At 36.2% G+C, this 16,552-nt stretch overlaps 1 protein-coding gene across 4 annotated transcripts in view; it reads right to left on the minus strand.

The window, feature by feature from the left end:
• Positions 1-13,421, minus strand: part of LOC113039552 (uncharacterized) — a 30,489-nt gene extending 17,068 nt beyond the window's left edge. The window contains exons 1-6 of one of the 4 annotated variants that reach the window (XM_026197456.1): positions 13,253-13,416; positions 12,019-12,345; positions 10,199-10,357; positions 10,022-10,129; positions 6,490-6,612; positions 6,347-6,372 (exon numbers count right to left, since the gene is read on the minus strand). In XM_026197456.1, the coding sequence (XP_026053241.1) occupies positions 6,347-6,372; positions 6,490-6,612; positions 10,022-10,129; positions 10,199-10,357; positions 12,019-12,345; positions 13,253-13,298 (789 nt within the window). In that variant the 5' untranslated portion in view covers positions 13,299-13,416. Of the gene's footprint in view, positions 1-6,346; positions 6,373-6,489; positions 6,613-10,021; positions 10,358-12,018; positions 12,346-13,252 lie in introns of all 4 variants that reach the window. The other 3 variants (XR_003275044.1, XM_026197455.1, XM_026197458.1) reach the window with 3 other exon arrangements.
• Between the last annotated feature and the right edge of the window lie 3,131 nt (positions 13,422-16,552).

The following is a 16,552-nucleotide window of genomic DNA, read 5'->3' on the forward strand; positions in this document are numbered from 1 at the left end:
TTCCTAGAAAACATGATAATTTCCTGTGGTTTGATCATGCCAAAAATTGAGTACTTCCACCAATAGTTCTAGGAACTATGAAATTCCTCCGTTGTGAAAACCACCATAATAATCAAATGGAAGAAGTTTGGCACAACCAGAACTCTTCCAAGAGCCGATCACCCGGCCAGACTGAGCAACCAGGAGAGAAGGAAGCCAAGAACCCGATGGTCACTCAAAGATCCAAAAGACAACCATCAGTGCAACCCTCCACCGATCTGATCTTTATGGCACAGTGGCTAGACGCAAGTCTCTCCTGCTTTGAGTTTGCAAAAAAGTAAAACATTAGGTCTGGAGGAAACCAGGCACCGCTCACCATGTTTTTCAGCGGCAGGTACTGGGAGACTGGTCAGGGTTGAGGAAGAGCTTAATGGAGCAATGTACAGAGATAACCTCAATGAAAACCTGGAAGGTTCCCCCTTCCAACAATGACCCTATGCACACTGCCAAGATATTTAAGGTTTTTTAAATCAAGGCTGCATCTCATTTCTAGTTTTACTTCATCTTCGTGCTGCGTTCGACACCATAGATCATGACATACTCATAGATAGATTACAAAACTATACAGGTATTCAAGGGCAGGCTCTAAGATCATTTAGATCCTACCTGTCTGATCGCTACCATTTTGTTTATTTAAATGGGGAGTCATCTCATTTATCATCAGTAAAATATGGAGTGCCACAAGGCTCCGTCCTAGGTCCCCTTCTACTTTCAATATACACGTTGCCCCTTGGTAATATTATTAGAAAATACAGAATTAGCTTCCACTGTTATGCTGATGATACTCAGCTATATATCTCAACGAGACCAGATGAAACTTCTCAATTATCTAAGCTAACAGAGTGTGTTGAAAATGTAAAAGATTGGATGACAAATAATTTTCTCCAATTAAATTCGGAGAAGACAGAGATATTAATTACTGGACCAAAAAACACTACACAGAATCAGTGTTAATTTTGACACCAAATTTTAATTTAGTTTTAGTCTTAGTCTTTTGACTATAATTCTTTTTAGTTTTAGTAAAGTTTTAGTCATCTGATTTGTTTTAATTTTAGTCTTATTTTAGTCGACTAAAATTGCTTGGTATTTTAGTCGACTAAAATTGCTTGGTGTTTTAGTCGACTAAAATAAGACTAAAATCAATAACAGATTTACTAGACAATTTTTTACAGCTGGCATAGGAAACAAACTTAACCAAAATATATAAAACACAAATTCAACTTTATTTCAACACAACTGTGTCTTTATTTCGATTCAAAAGCTTTTATGCAGCAACAAACACTGTCATGATAATGTAAACAATAACTAGCTGCCAATTGACCATCAATAAAAGAAAAATAAAGTTAGGTCCAGGACCTTAAAGCTTACAGCTGAGCCGAACAAGGAGTGCATACATTTAAAGTAAATATTTAATATTTAATATTTATAAGGTATTCATTTGTCTAGCAATATTGTATGTTTTAAATACTACAATATTGCTAGATTAGTATGTATAATGATAGGATGTGAACATTCACGTTTCACATGACTAATATATAAATATTTGTGATATTGTCAACAAGTAAAACATTATCAAATATACTAAACATTAGTATTAATCAAATGTATGTATCATAATATTACGTATTAGTATTGTGCTCTCATCTAACTTGAAGAAGGGGCTATTTTACACTACTTTTTAGTTTGTAATATTTAATGCTACAACATTTACGCACTGCAGTCTTCCAATTTTGCTTAGCTCAATAAACAAAAGAACATCGTTGTGAAATTACATTTGAGAAAATGTCCAGGTGGCTTGTCTGTAAATGTCTTTTCAAATTGGTTGTGTTCTTGCCACGAATGAGCGCTCCGCGTGCTTTACGCTTTGTTTTGTTTTGTTCGTCGTCAAACGTGAAGTGAGCTGTGGACATTTTGTCGCTCTTTTAGACATCACCTCTTCGAATGCCGACTTCCCGGGAGCTCATTTAAAAACTGAAAACCTTCGCTTCACGTCTCAATAAGTCAGGCTCTGATTGGTTCTCTTCTCTCATGCAGTCTCGCCTGTTCCGTTTTGCCGGTTCTTTTGCTCATTCCCCGCATCTCTCCCGTCTGCTGATTTGATTTTCGTCACAGTCTATTTTCGTCTCGTCCTTTATTCGTTGACGATAATGTCAATCAATTTAGTCATAGTTTTAGTCTCCATCAGTGCCTTCTTTTTTAGTTTTCGTTTCGTTTTCGTCCGCATAAATATATTCGTGACGAAAATAATGACGAAAATATTTAGTCAGCGAAATTAACACTGCACAGAATCTTGTAAATTACAATCTGCAACTAGACAGATGTACTGTTACTTCTTCTACAGTCAACAATCTGGGTGTTATATTAGACAGTAACTTGTCTTTTGAAAATCATATTTCCCATGTTACAAAATCTGCATTCTTTCATCTTAGAAAAATTGCCAAGCTACGAAACAAGTTATCTGTTTCTGATGCAGATAAGCTAGTTCATGCTTTCATGACCTCTAGACTGGACTATTGTAACGCACTTCTAGGTGGTTGTCCTGCTTCTTCAATAAACAAGCTACAGGTAGTCCAAAATGCAGCAGCTAGAGTCCTTACCAGTTCAAGAAAATATGATCATTTTACCCCAATTTTAGTCTCTGCATTCGCTACCTATTAAGTTCCGTATCAGTTACAAATTATCATTACTTACCTACAGTATAATGCCCTAAATGGTTAAGCTCCTGCGTACCTAACTACGTTAGTCATGAATAAATTATGTTAAAGGGGGGGGGGGGGGGGTGAAATGCTCGTTTTCACTCAATATCCTGTTAATCTTGAGTACCTATAGAGTAGTATTGCTTCCTTCATAACTCCAAAAAGTCTTTAGTTTTATTATATTTATAAGAGTAAGATACTGTACCGATTTTTCCCAGAAAAACACTAGCGCCTGGAAGCGTGATGTGTGGTTGGAGCTAAAGAATCACGAGCACGAGTAGGCTTTTGCGTTGAGCGTTTGGAAGCTGTGACATTACCGTGAGGAAAAAAACATCCAAAACAAACCATGGCTAACAGTCAGATTCAGCGTATATTTATGATCCAGAATCAGATCCAGAGGCTGAAATTTAACAAGAGCAGCATCAGCAACGACGTCTCTATATTAGGGCTGTGCAAAAAATCGAATGCGATTTTCATGTACATCTCATCAGTAAAGACGCTCCTGTAATTAGAAGTATATCTCCAGCATGTGCGTTCAGATCAGGGTTGCCAGGTTTTCACAACAAATCCTGCCCAGTTGCTTCTCAAAACTAGCCCAATCCCGCTTCCAGAAGGTTCCCCGATAAAACATTGCTTGCCGGGGTTAAAATATAAGTTTTTTAGCAGGGTTGCCTTGGTAAAATTCGCGTTTTAGGGGATAAATATCACGTCATTTGTATTGGGGTCGCTGTGACCCGCGGACATGAAAAACAACCACCACAGACTTGGCAACACTGGTTGGCATTTACTACACCGAGCCGTAATTCACTGACAATCTACACAAAATCGATGATAAAATCGCAGGCAATTCTTTGTCGATTTTGAAAGCGATTTTGTGTTAGTTGTCGGTAGACTACGGCTCTGTGTAGTAACTGCCGCTCCACCTGAACCAGTGTTGCCAAGTCTGCGGTTGTTTTTCATGTCCGCGGTTTGAAGCAATCCTAATACCAATAACGTGATATTTAGCCCCTAAAATGCTAATTTTACCTGGGAAACCCTTCCCAAAAATTTATATTTTAACCCCGGGAAGCAATTTTTTATCGGGGAACCTACCGGAAACAAGACTGGGCTAGTTTTGGACTAGTTTTAAGAAGCAACTGGGCAGGATTTGTTGTGAAAACCTGGCAACCCTGATCTGAACGCACATGCTGGAGATATACTTCTAATTACAGGAGCGTCTTTACTGATGAGAGGTGCATGAAAATCGCATTCGATTTTTTGCACAGCCCTAGTATGTATTGAAACTGTTCACAGAGAAGCAGCTCGATGTTTCAGCGCAGCTCGTGACAGCTCTCCGTTCCTCAGTGTTTTTGCTTAGCGGTTTTGGAAAATGACTAAGTTCCACTTTATACGTCTTTTTTTTTTTTTTTTTTTTTTTAAGCGGTACATGTGGAAAGTGCAGTTTGATGACAACATCGCATGTTGTTTACTTGATGTGCTTACGCGCCGATAGCTCAGTTAACAACAGAGAGATATTTGAAGCAGTTTTACTCACCGCCTGCGGTTCCAACACACGATCGTGACCCTTTTTTGTTGGGACTGCATTATCTTTAAGAAATAAACGATTATGCAAATCCGGCGTCAAACTGGGCCTTGTTTGTAAAACAAGCATCTTCGAAATGCAGGGAACAAACAAAAACACTTGCACAGCTCCGTTGATGCTCTGTAAAAATAAACTCCATCCACTGGTCCCTTAATGATGTTTTGTTTTTTTGTTTTTTGGTAATCTGTGCAGGGTTGTCTTGCCCTTGCAACCAAAAACACAGTTCTTTTGTGACAATGGGCTAGGTGCACAAGATGGCGCCGGTGAGCTTCAGCGACGCGAGTGTGTGCGTACTTATTTCCGGTCTTGCGACGCAAGCATTGACTGTAAGGGAAACTTACATACGAAACTTGGCTAGATGTATATAATTAATGATTTTCAAATTTAACAGCCGATAGTGGTATATCAAAAACATGGGGAAACATCCTTCCTATATTTTGCGTACCTCTGTGTGGAAATTCATCAAGATACAACGCGGAGATTGCTTTATTCTTCTGTTGATTATGCGGATCAGCGTCAGGTAAGGTCCACAGGGATTTCTTCTTTTAAACACAAACCACTCAAATATGCAATACTTTTCATTTTCGAAGAGCTGGTTTTATTCTGACTGTTATGTAAGATCAATGTTTCTGACTGTCAAACAAGAAGCACAGAGATTTCTGATAAAGCTTGTTTTATTAACTTTATTTGATAACATAATTTCTAACTAACTGTACAATTAAACTTAATATAATTATGGTAGGTTTGCCTTAAATAAAAGATCGCTGTTTGCATTCATGTGTGTTGTTATCTGTTTATTTGTTTTGTGAAAGATCTGCAGCATGAATCATTATCTGTCTATAAGCAGCCATGTATATTGTTAATATTTTGCATTAATTATCAGATTAAACAGATATTAAAATTAGTCATGTATTGTGTACTGTGTAAAATAATAAAATATGTTGTGAAAATAACGATGAGACAGACTGATGTATGTGTACAATTGAGAAATGGATACTTCTGAAGATAAATCGCAGCCCACGTCTCAAGAGGTAAATATTTAATAAACAAAAATAATAATAATGCAAACATTTTCGAGAAATAAGTAATTTGTACGTTCACATATTTGGTAAGATAAAAATACATTATCTAGCTGTGTATACACACCATGAGTTGAACTTTCATCTCGTGAACAGTAGTGAACATTAGTGTATTTAATCCATTCACCGGCCCAAACATTCACAAGATTCAAATCCACTGGCTCAGTTAACATTTATAGTATAGTAATAATAGCAGTGTATATCTTATTTGTATTTGAAGTGATATTATTAATCCTGTAAACATATAGAAGGTAATATTTGGACTTCTCCGGTTCTCTGCACTGACGTTTAGCACAACCGGAAATATCTACGCACACACTCGCAAGACCGGAAATCCAAGATGGCGGAGATATGCAACTAGCCCATTCGCTCTCGCTCTGATCAGTGAATGTCTCTGCTGTGCTCTGCTGTACGGGAACGCGTGCTCTTCCGGCAGAAGTGCCCTTAGGATCCATATAAGGAAATTACGCTCCATCTAACGTAACACAGACCCATACTCGAAAAAAAACTTTCCGAAACTTGTGACAAACCGGAAGAGGTATTTTTGGAACAAAAATACTCCTTCAAACGTACAAATTTTTGAAACTTTGTCCATGTTTAGCATGGGAATCCAACTCTTTAACAGTGTAAAAAACTCAGTATGCATGAAATAGCATTTCACCCCCCCTTTAAAACATGTATAAATTACAATAGAGCTGTGTGCACGCGCACATTTGAATAATGTCAGGCTTTAAACGGGTTCAGGCTTTATAAAAGCTGTAAATCAAAATGTACTTGTCGGGCTCAGGCTGAAATCTGTCAGCTCTATACAGTAGTTCTTAAATGGCAAAATAAAGTTTGTGCTGTCGCAATCGGTTAGTAAATCCAGCCCTAAATATGATCAGATTCAATTTGAGATATGTACAAAAACTGGACTTGAACTGAGTCTGAATGAGGCTATAGTATCTTACCTGACCAATGTTCTGCATCCTGTTGTCTGTTTGAACAATAAAAAAAACTCAATTAAACTCAGATCACTTAGGTTAAGTATAATAAAAATACATATTTTTGCACCTTTCTTATATTCTTTAAATCAGCAGTATGTAAAACTCACCTTCTCTTTTCTCTTGATCGTTGCGATAGTAAATTACAACAGCAGCACACGCAGCTAAAAGCAGAATGACAGTAACAGCTATTCCTGCAGTTGCAGCTGAAGACCGACTTGAATCTGGAACATCTGAAGAGAAGAGAGAGTCAATATGAATAGAGAGTGACTGATAACAAATTCTACTGATATCTTCGTCTGATATTTACAGCTTTATACTTTGGTAATCTTTTCTATAACATTGATTTAACTTATAATAGCAGCATCTTTAAAAAAAAAATAATAATAATAATAATCAGGAGTTAAAACAGCAAAAACAGAACTTTTCACTGAAATAAACTTCAATGTTCATAGAAAAACAAATTTCTATGCATTTTTCATGTTAATAACATTAGACTTTTTTACTCAATACCATTAAGACAGGCTTTACTCCCTTCAAAACTGATCTGCAATGTCACCGTTTCAATGATTCACAAATTAAATAGATTTTTTTGATGAAAAGATTTAAAACATGTTCATATTTTTAAAATGAGGTCAATAGTTGCAACATTATCTCATCCACCCTGCAAATAATCAGAATGCATTTTATTTTATTACCCGACCCGTAAACATTATCATTATCTAAAATAATGTGGTTAATCACAGTTCTTTCACTTTCATGTTTTAACAGGAGGGGGCCATTCATTTCTTCACGTAGAGCCAGGTAGCTTTGGACAGCTTTTTCCCCTTATTAAATGAAATCGTAATTTAAAAACTGCTTTTTTGTTTTTATTTGTTTTATCTCTGTGTAATATAAAAATTCGTTTGATGATCTCAATATGTTAAGTGTGACAAATATGCAAAAAAAAAAAAAAAACTGGTAAGGGGCAAAAGCCTTTTTAAGCCTTTTGTGTTCGTTTATATACAGGTCCTTCTCAAAAAAATTAGCATATTGTGATAAAGTTAATTATTTTACATAATGTAATGATAAAAATTAAACTTTCATATATTTTAGATTCATTGCACACCAACTGAAATATTTCAGGTCTTTTATTGTTTTAATACTGATGATTTTGGCATACAACTCATGAAAACCCCCCCAAAAACCTCAAAAAATTCGCATATTTCATCCGACCAATAAAAGAAAAGTGTTTTTAATACAAAAAAAGTCAACCTTCAAATAATTATGTTCAGTTATGCACTCAATACTTGGTCGGGAATCCTTTTGCAGAAATGACTGCTTCAATGCGGCGTAGCATGGAGGCAATCAGCCTGTGGCACTGCTGAGGTGTTATGGAGGCCCAGGATGCTTCGATAGCGGCCTTAAGCTCATCCAGAGTGTTGGGTCTTGCGTCTCTTAACTTTCTCTTCACAATATCCCACAGATTCTCTATGGGGTTCAGGTCAGGAGAGTTGGCAGGCCAATTGAGCACAGTAATACCATGGTCAGTAAACCATTTACCAGTGGTTTTGGCACTGTGAGCAGGTGCCAGGTCGTGCTGAAAAACGAAATCTTCATCTCCATAAAGCTTTTCAGCAGATGGAAGCATGAAGTGCTCCAAAATCTCCTGATAGCTAGCTGCATTGACCCTGCCCTTGATAAAACACAGTGGACCAACACCAGCAGCTGACATGGCACCCCAGACCATCACTGACTGTGGGTACTTGACACTGGACTTCAGGCATTTTGGCATTTCCTTCTCCCCAGTCTTCCTCCAGACTCTGGCACCTTGATTTCCGAATGACATGCAAAATTTGCTTTCATCCGAAAAAAGGTACTTTGGACCACTGAGCAACAGTCCAGTGTTGCTTCTCTGTAGCCCATTTCCTGCACACACCTGTGCACAGTGGCTCTGGATGTTTCTACTCCAGACTCAGTCCACTGCTTCCGCAGGTCCCCCAAGGTCTGGAATCGGTCCTTCTCCACAATCTTCCTCAGGGTCCGGTCACCTCTTTTCATTGTGCAGTGTTTTTTGCCACACTTTTTCCTTCCCACAGACTTCCCACTGAGATGCCTTGATACAGCACTCTGGGAACAGCCTATTCGTTCAGAAATTTCTTTCTGTGTCTTACCCTCTCGCTTGAGGGTGTCAATGATGGCCTTCTGGACAGCAGTCAGGTCGGCAGTCTTACCCATGATTGCGGTTTTGAGTAATGAACCAGGCTGGGAGTTTTTAAAAGCCTCAGGAATCTTTTACAGGGGTTTAAAGTTAATTAGTTGATTCAGGTGATTAATAGCTCGATAAGAGAACCTTTTCATGATATGCTAATTTTTTGAGATAGGAATTTTGGGTTTTCATGAGCTGTATGCCAAAATAATCAGTATGAAAACAATAAAAGACCTGAAATATTTCAGTTGGTGTGCAATGAATCTAAAATATATGAAAGTTTAATTTTTATCATTACATTATTGAAAATAATTAACTTTATCACAATATGCTATTTTTTGCTAAGGACCTGTATATACACATGGGCAGGTATATCCATCACCTGGGGAGCAACTGGCGGTTCGGTGCTTTGCTCAAGGGTACTTCAGCCATGGATATTGAGAGAGGAAGAGAGCGCCTTTCATTCACTCCCCACACCTACAACTCCTGTCAGCACCAAGCCTTGAAAACCTGCGACCTTCGGGTTACAAGTACAACTCAAACCATTAGGCCACTGCTGCCCCCTTTGAAACCCAAAGGTTGCGGGTTTAAGTCTTGGTACCGCTATCAACAGCTGAAACCAGTTTTCTAAAAAGGCCTGCAGCAAGACTTGGTTGCAACAGGCACTGGCGTTTTAGTTTAAGGCATTTACTAAATGCAGAGAGTTTCCATTCCAGAACTGCAAGATGTAAAGCACTACTGACCCAAAAGCATTAGAAAAGTTGCCTTCAATTTGCTCAAAATCATATAAACAAGCCACAGAAGTTTTGTGATTCTGTTCTGTGGAGCAACAAAGCTTGAACTTTGTGGCCCAATGAGTCAGCGAAATGTCTGGATGAAGAAGAATAAAGCATACACTAGTAAGAAAATTCTGGCCATGGTTAAGCATGCTGTTGGCTTGGTGATGCATCCTCTAGTGCAGGAAAATTGCAACGTGTGGAAGATAAGATGCATGTAATAACGCCTGCGAGGAAGCTTAAGTTTGGGCATCAGTGGACCTTCCAACACAACAATGATCCCAAGCATGCTTCAAATTCCACCAAGGCTTGATTGCAGAAGAAGTCCTGGAAGATTCAGCATGTAAACCCAAGAATATTACTGAACTGGAGGCCATCGATTATGAGGAATGGGCAAAGATTCCCCAGCAACACTCCCAGAAGCTGGTGTCTGGCTATGAATGTATCTCTTTTGCAGCAGGTCATAATCTATCTATCTATGTGTGTGTTTAAAATGCATTTACAATTTTGTGCATTGCAGACACTTTTATCAAGACTATTTTATTCAGGCTGCACATTTTTATTATTTTATCAAGATGTATGTTCCCAGGGAATTTAACCCACAAGCTTTTGCACTGCTAATGCAAAGCTCTACCACTGAGCCACAGGAATTGCACAAGGGAACTAAATTATACTCACTAACAGCAACGTTAACACCAAAGCTCTTCACACAGGAAGCACTGCTACTGCGACGAGCATTTCTGTTGATCTCCAGTTTATAGACTCCAGAGTCTGTGGTTCTGATGTCTGTGATGATCAGAGATCCAGTCTGAAGATCCAGCTTCAGTCTGTCTCTGAATCTCTCTGTACACTCACCTTTACAGACATTACTCAGATATCCAGTGATTTCAGCGATGGGGATGTCTTTATAATACCATGTCATCACCTCATTTGGTTGTCTTACTAGACCAGGATCTAAAGTGACAGATTCTCCCTCCTTCACTGACTTTTCATCTTGTTCAGAAGCAGTAACACCTGAAACACAAACCAGCAGCTGATGAGGAAAAACAAAACCAATAACAAAAAAAAAAAACAATAACAACAATGTGATGGCACTGTGAATATGAAAATAATTTCTCACGCTGTTTGCAGCATTTTATTTGTTTTGCAGCACACATTTTACAAACTTTGTTTAAGTTAAATACTTTAACAATAAATGTGTTTTCAAATACATTAAGAAACAATAACTACTGTGAATGTTACTGCAAAAAAAATAAATAAATAAATGTTGTGATTTAAGTAAGGAATAATTGACGACAAGCCGTTGAATTATTAGAAAAATAAAGCACACCCGAGTGGCTGTTACACAGATGTGCATTATTTTTCTAATAATTTAACAACCTGAAGTCAATTATTCCGCTTATACTATGGTTACCACACCTCAAGACATTGATCCGATGATCTATTTAAAGGGATTTGTCCGGTTTTTGTACTTTAATCACCATTGTGAGTAGGATTATTTCTTCCACGTCTCATCAAATGCCTCTTTTGCTGGTTCCAAAATGTAATTTTAACGCTGGTAACAGAGGCTTGATCCGCTGATAGCATTCTAATGCAATTATTACTTAAAGGTACAATTTGTAAGATTTTTGCAGTTAAATATCCAAAAACCACTAGGCTAGTGTTATATATTTTGTCCAGCTGATTACTAACAATGTTTTCAACTACTTCTAAATCTTGAGAAAATTCCCAATCTAAACAGTGACACGTGGCAGTGCAGTTGCCTGTCAATGACGTTAAATACCCTTTGTTACCGCCTTTACTGACGTAGAAACCACATGACAACAGTGTCGTGGACAAATTCTGGAAGTAGCTTCGCGACAAACTTCAACTAGAAAGAGATGCCGATCTCGCTTGTTTTTTACTCGACAGGTGAGTTGTTTTGATTCATATCTTTACAGAAAACGATCAACAAGATTAGTATTATGGGACATACACGGCAAACGCGGGGCATCGCGTCTCTAGACCCACACTGATCCATAGTCTGATCACGTCTTTGCATTGACTTTCTATGTAATATATTCATGCAAATCGTTGAACTCGCGTTAAATCCATGATTTATCTTTCCGTCTGATTGATGGCCATCAGCGGTTTGGTAGAACACAACAAATCCCATCATTCCACGCTCCTTCTTAGCGTCATCAAACCACGCGATTGTTATTGTTTTGGTAGTGCACCATCTAGTGGTAGGTTCTACAACCTGTACTTTTAAGTTATTAGAAAGAGAGTGAGAGAGAGCGAGAGAGAGAGAGAGAGAGAGAGAGTGAGAGAGAGAGAGACACCCAGAGGAGAGACAGCGAGAGCTTGTGTGAATTGTGTACTACATCTGTGCGTCTCTAAACACTTCTGCTGCAGCGTCTGTAAACAGCGCTGTTAGTGAGAGATCATGTGTGATCTTTAAGTTGCTACACTATATAGGCTAACTGATAAAATCTTCAGGGCAGCACAGACAACACCTTTTTTGCGCAAACTGCATGACCGTTATTACAGTTAACTATGTGAAGTGTTATGGAACTGTAACGCTCATCGTGCGTTTCCCAGAAAATAATTGCATACCTCAGAATGTTCATCAGCCAATCAGGCCCCGTAGTATAAACCTATTTAATCTGCTTTAAAAGATTAATTCAGTGACTCACTGTAAACAGTAACATTGAAGATCTTTTTACTGATGCTGTTGCTGCTGATGATCTGTAGTTGATAGAGTCCAGAGTCTGTGGTTCTGATGTCTGTGATGGTCAGAGATCCAGTCTGATGATCCAGCCCGAGTCTGTCTCTGAATCTCTCAGTCCCTTCATTACACTCAACATCTGTACAGATCTTACGGAGATCTCCATTGAGTTTAGCTATTCGAATGTCGTTAAAATACCATATAATATATTGTTGGTTTGTTTCAACATAAGTGTGTAATGTGACTACATCTCCCTCCAGCACTGATACTCTGACAATAGCAGCACTAAAAAAACCTGAAAAAGAAATGAAATAAAAGTTAATTATGAGCAGAAAAAGAAAGAAAGAAAGAAAGAAAGAAAGAAAGAAAAACGGTAAGAGCTGTGAAAATGTTTTTTCTCCAGATCATATAGATTATAAGTAGAGAATGGTCTGAATTCATAATATCCATGCAAACACAGTAGCCTACACAAGTCTCATGAATAATCTTCAGCAAATGAATGAACAATACACAAACCAAAGCTTGATTCATGTATTAGCTGCTTTCACTGCAAGTGTAGTCATGAAATAAAGTGTTTTCATAGACAATTTAATGAAAATTGTTCATTATGAACAACAATAATAATAATAACAATAGTATTATTAAAATGATCTATAAAAAAAAATTGTGCTTTTAATTAAAAAAAAAAAATTGTTTTTATGTATCCTTATGAAAAGTAACCATGGTTATACCACGAGAAAAAAAAAAGAAACATTAATTTTTGATAAATGTTTTTCTTAAGAATTTGAAAAGGCTACACGTGAGATGTATATTTTTAGTTTCATTTTGTTAGAAGGTTTTAACCAAAGCTCACATTATCATCAAGGCAGGCAACATTTGATCAGTTTTTAAACTAACATAACGTTAAAATATATCAACATTTACTCACAGTGATACCATGATATTTTTAGATAAAATCTGGCAGATTTAACTTCGACAGTCCATCATATTCATTGCCTTCACAGAAAATCTTAATCTAACAGTCAAACTTTATCTGTTTTTTTAATAAAGTTTGACAAATCTTACTTTCACACTCTACCATATTTATTGCCTAAACTGATCTTCTTCTCACAATATTTGAGCAATATACGAAGCAATAGCAAGGCGATTAGAGCTGAAAAACAAACAGAAACTTGCAGGCAGATAGCATACAAATGTCTTACCTGCATGGTGGGATAAAACCCAAAAGAACAATAACAAAATCGCCATTCCTTAAAAAAAAAAGAAAACAGATTTTAAAAAAGAAAGAAATGCATATCCCTAGTTTCACCTGGACACCTTGTTTCGATCTGTTTTTTTTTTTTTTTTTACAGTCTATGATTGCGACACAAGTTTCAAAACAAGAGTTCCGGTGTGTTGTGTAATATTCGGTCTCCGTGAAAAAAACTGTTCCCTGTGGTGGAGTTTACATGAATAATCATTAGTTCCCTTATTGTGGGCGTGTCCTTGAAAAAAAAAAAAAAAAAAAAAAAACGTGCAAACGAATGGAACTGAAAATATCAGTGCACGCTCGTCAAATCTCTGCTTGTTTTAATGGATTATTTTGAACAGGTAACGAAGTGTCAATGTTAAACATGAATTAGCATTAACTGCAACAGTGCCAAAACAAGTTTGTGTAATATGATAAATTGTCTTTCATGTTTTGCTTGATTGATTACAGGCACACAGAAAAACAATCAATAAGCTAATTTAACCTATCTTACCTAATACAGTTTTTACTGTTAGGTGTATTTCGCTTTTTATACATTTCATTTGTGGGGCTTTATTTATAATAGTTTTCTTTGATTAAACTAGGCTACCAAGTTGTCATTGGAGAGAGACTAGTACAATTTGTATACAAAACCTGAAACAAACCACTACAAATGTATCTGTGTCTTAATAAAATCGGTGTTAGCATCATGTGTCATGCTTTTTATAATCTTTTTTTTTTTTTTATAACCAGTTTTTACCAGCCTTCACAGCCCCATCAGTCTATTTATTATTATAAATGCAAAATTACTTCTGTCACATATTTTATCCTATTACTAAGATTTTAAAGTATCTTCTACAGAGTGAGTCAAACAACATGTGAGTTGATTTTTATATTTAAATGAACAGTCTTTTTAAAATTGACACATTTTTCTTTATTGCATTGAGTTAACAGTCAAATACAGAGCTTAACAGTTTAGACAATCTGAGAAAGAACTACTAATAATAAATATAATAATAATGAATATCATAGGCATACATTGCATACATTGTATCTGTATGTCTAACCATACAATGTGTCTGTTCTTTGACCACAGGCACTGAAAAACAACCTCATCATGTCATGTTTAAGAATAGTGAATCATGATTCATTGTGTAAATAATATTTAACATTTGAAAATCTTATTCAAAATTGTTTTTCACATTTTACAACTATTACATACAATGAAACCCAAATGTTTCTTTGTCAGCCAAACTCTGTTCTCCTGTCGCTTACCGAGATTAATATCCTCTGAGATTCATTAAAGTTAATATTTCAATAATTTAACAACGTTCTTTAATGTTGACAGTTCTTTGATGTGTATTAATATTAACATGGAATGCAAGTTAACAAATATCATGTTATCTTTAAGTATGTTTACTGTTTAAAATTATACTCAAAAAATGATATTGTATAGATCACATAAATATTACATTCATTAAATGTTACTATGACAAGTACAGAAGTAATTGCTTTATGAATTTAACTCAAATTGAAAAGACAAGGAAAGTTGCGTGAAAGTAAGCATGGAATGAAGCAATGTAAAATTAGGTGAGTGTCTGAGATATTTATTGTCTCTGGATGAGAACAGCCTCCATGTATGTCCAGTTCATACAATGATCAGCTACTGTACCAGTGACTTCAGCTCTCTCATCCAGTCTGAAACAGACAGAGGATCAATATATGTGGAAACATCACAAAAGCAAATCAAAGCCATATTGTAACACTGGTGATGATAAGACACATGATTTCTTATCCATATTTAATATAATAATATTCTTGACCTAGGTCCAAGAAGACTGCATCAAAACAAGACTTTTTACCGTTTTATATAACCAATTACAAATTAGATTGATTACAATATTAACATTTTCACGGCAAGAAAATTGTTTTCAGTAGCCTATGTATGTGACTTATTTAGGTAACAGAAACACTGCCTACATATAAACTAAAGTTTTTATAAATGACACAGGATATATAGCTAGCCATATTTATATTTATTAGGCGGCATATTTGTTTCAAGCATCGTCATGAATACATTGCAGTAATAGTCACCAGTAGCCTAACTTAGCTAATCATTCTATTCAAACAGCAATTAATGCCCCACAAATGAAATGTATAAAAAGCTAAACACATCAAAAATGATGATTAAGAAAATCCATTCCCAAGGTTAGCATAGGTTATTCGCTCATTGTTTTTCTGTGTGCCTGCGATCAATCACGCAAATCAGCTTACAGACGATTTATTTGACACAAACGGCATTGTTTTGACACTGCTACAATGCTTCAGTGCTTAACATTGACCCTTTGTTACCCGTTCAAAATAATCCAAGTAGCGATTTGAGGAGCGTGCACTGATATTTTCAAAAATGTATCAAGTCTCAAATGTAAGCATTAATTTAAACTATTTGTTTAAAATATTAGAAAACTAGATTATGAGTATAAAAGTGTTCATTTTGGTTATTAATGGAGAACAATATTTAGTGTATTAACAGTAATTAACACTTGCCTTCTCTGTGATATTTACTAAGTTTCTTGCAGATGCAGTAATTAATGTGTGTGTGTGTGTGTGTTTGTTTTGGCACTGTCAAGCTGTGTTTCAACAGTATTAAGAAATAAAAAAGAACAGATATTCAGAGTATGCATTAATGTTACCTATAAACTGAATTAAAAACAGATTAAACGTTTCTATGAAATGCTCTAATATATTTATTATTTGTAATTATTTTCAACTGACATGTTGTGGATCAGTATTCGAAAGCTTAGATAGATAATGTTCTTGAATCGAATCTAAACCCTATGAATCATGAATCAACTCATTGTTGACTCAAAGCTTCACAACTCTGGTAAACTAGCAATATGACTGAAACACTAACATGGATGTAACGATATCTTTAAAACAAATATCAATAAAAACACATTTTATCATCAAAGACAGACCATTTTGATTCCATTTGACCTGAACAAAACACATTTAAATGATATTGGCATTTAAAATAATAATAATAATAAAAACAATTGGATTTTTATAGTAAAGATGAATGATAAAATAAATAGTAATTTTAGTACAACTGTGGAAGACAGAGCAACAGGGCATCATGGGTGTTTTGAATGCTTGGGGTCAAAGAGGAGTGCTGAAGACTCATTCTGAGAGTTGTCTGATGTTAGACAGAGAAACACTGTTGTGTCAGACGGCTGGAGAGCTGGTAACTGTCTCAGAGATGCTGGATATAACC

Source organism: Carassius auratus, chromosome 22 (genome assembly GCF_003368295.1).
Source record: "Carassius auratus strain Wakin chromosome 22, ASM336829v1, whole genome shotgun sequence".
NCBI classification, from domain to species: domain Eukaryota; kingdom Metazoa; phylum Chordata; class Actinopteri; order Cypriniformes; family Cyprinidae; genus Carassius; species Carassius auratus.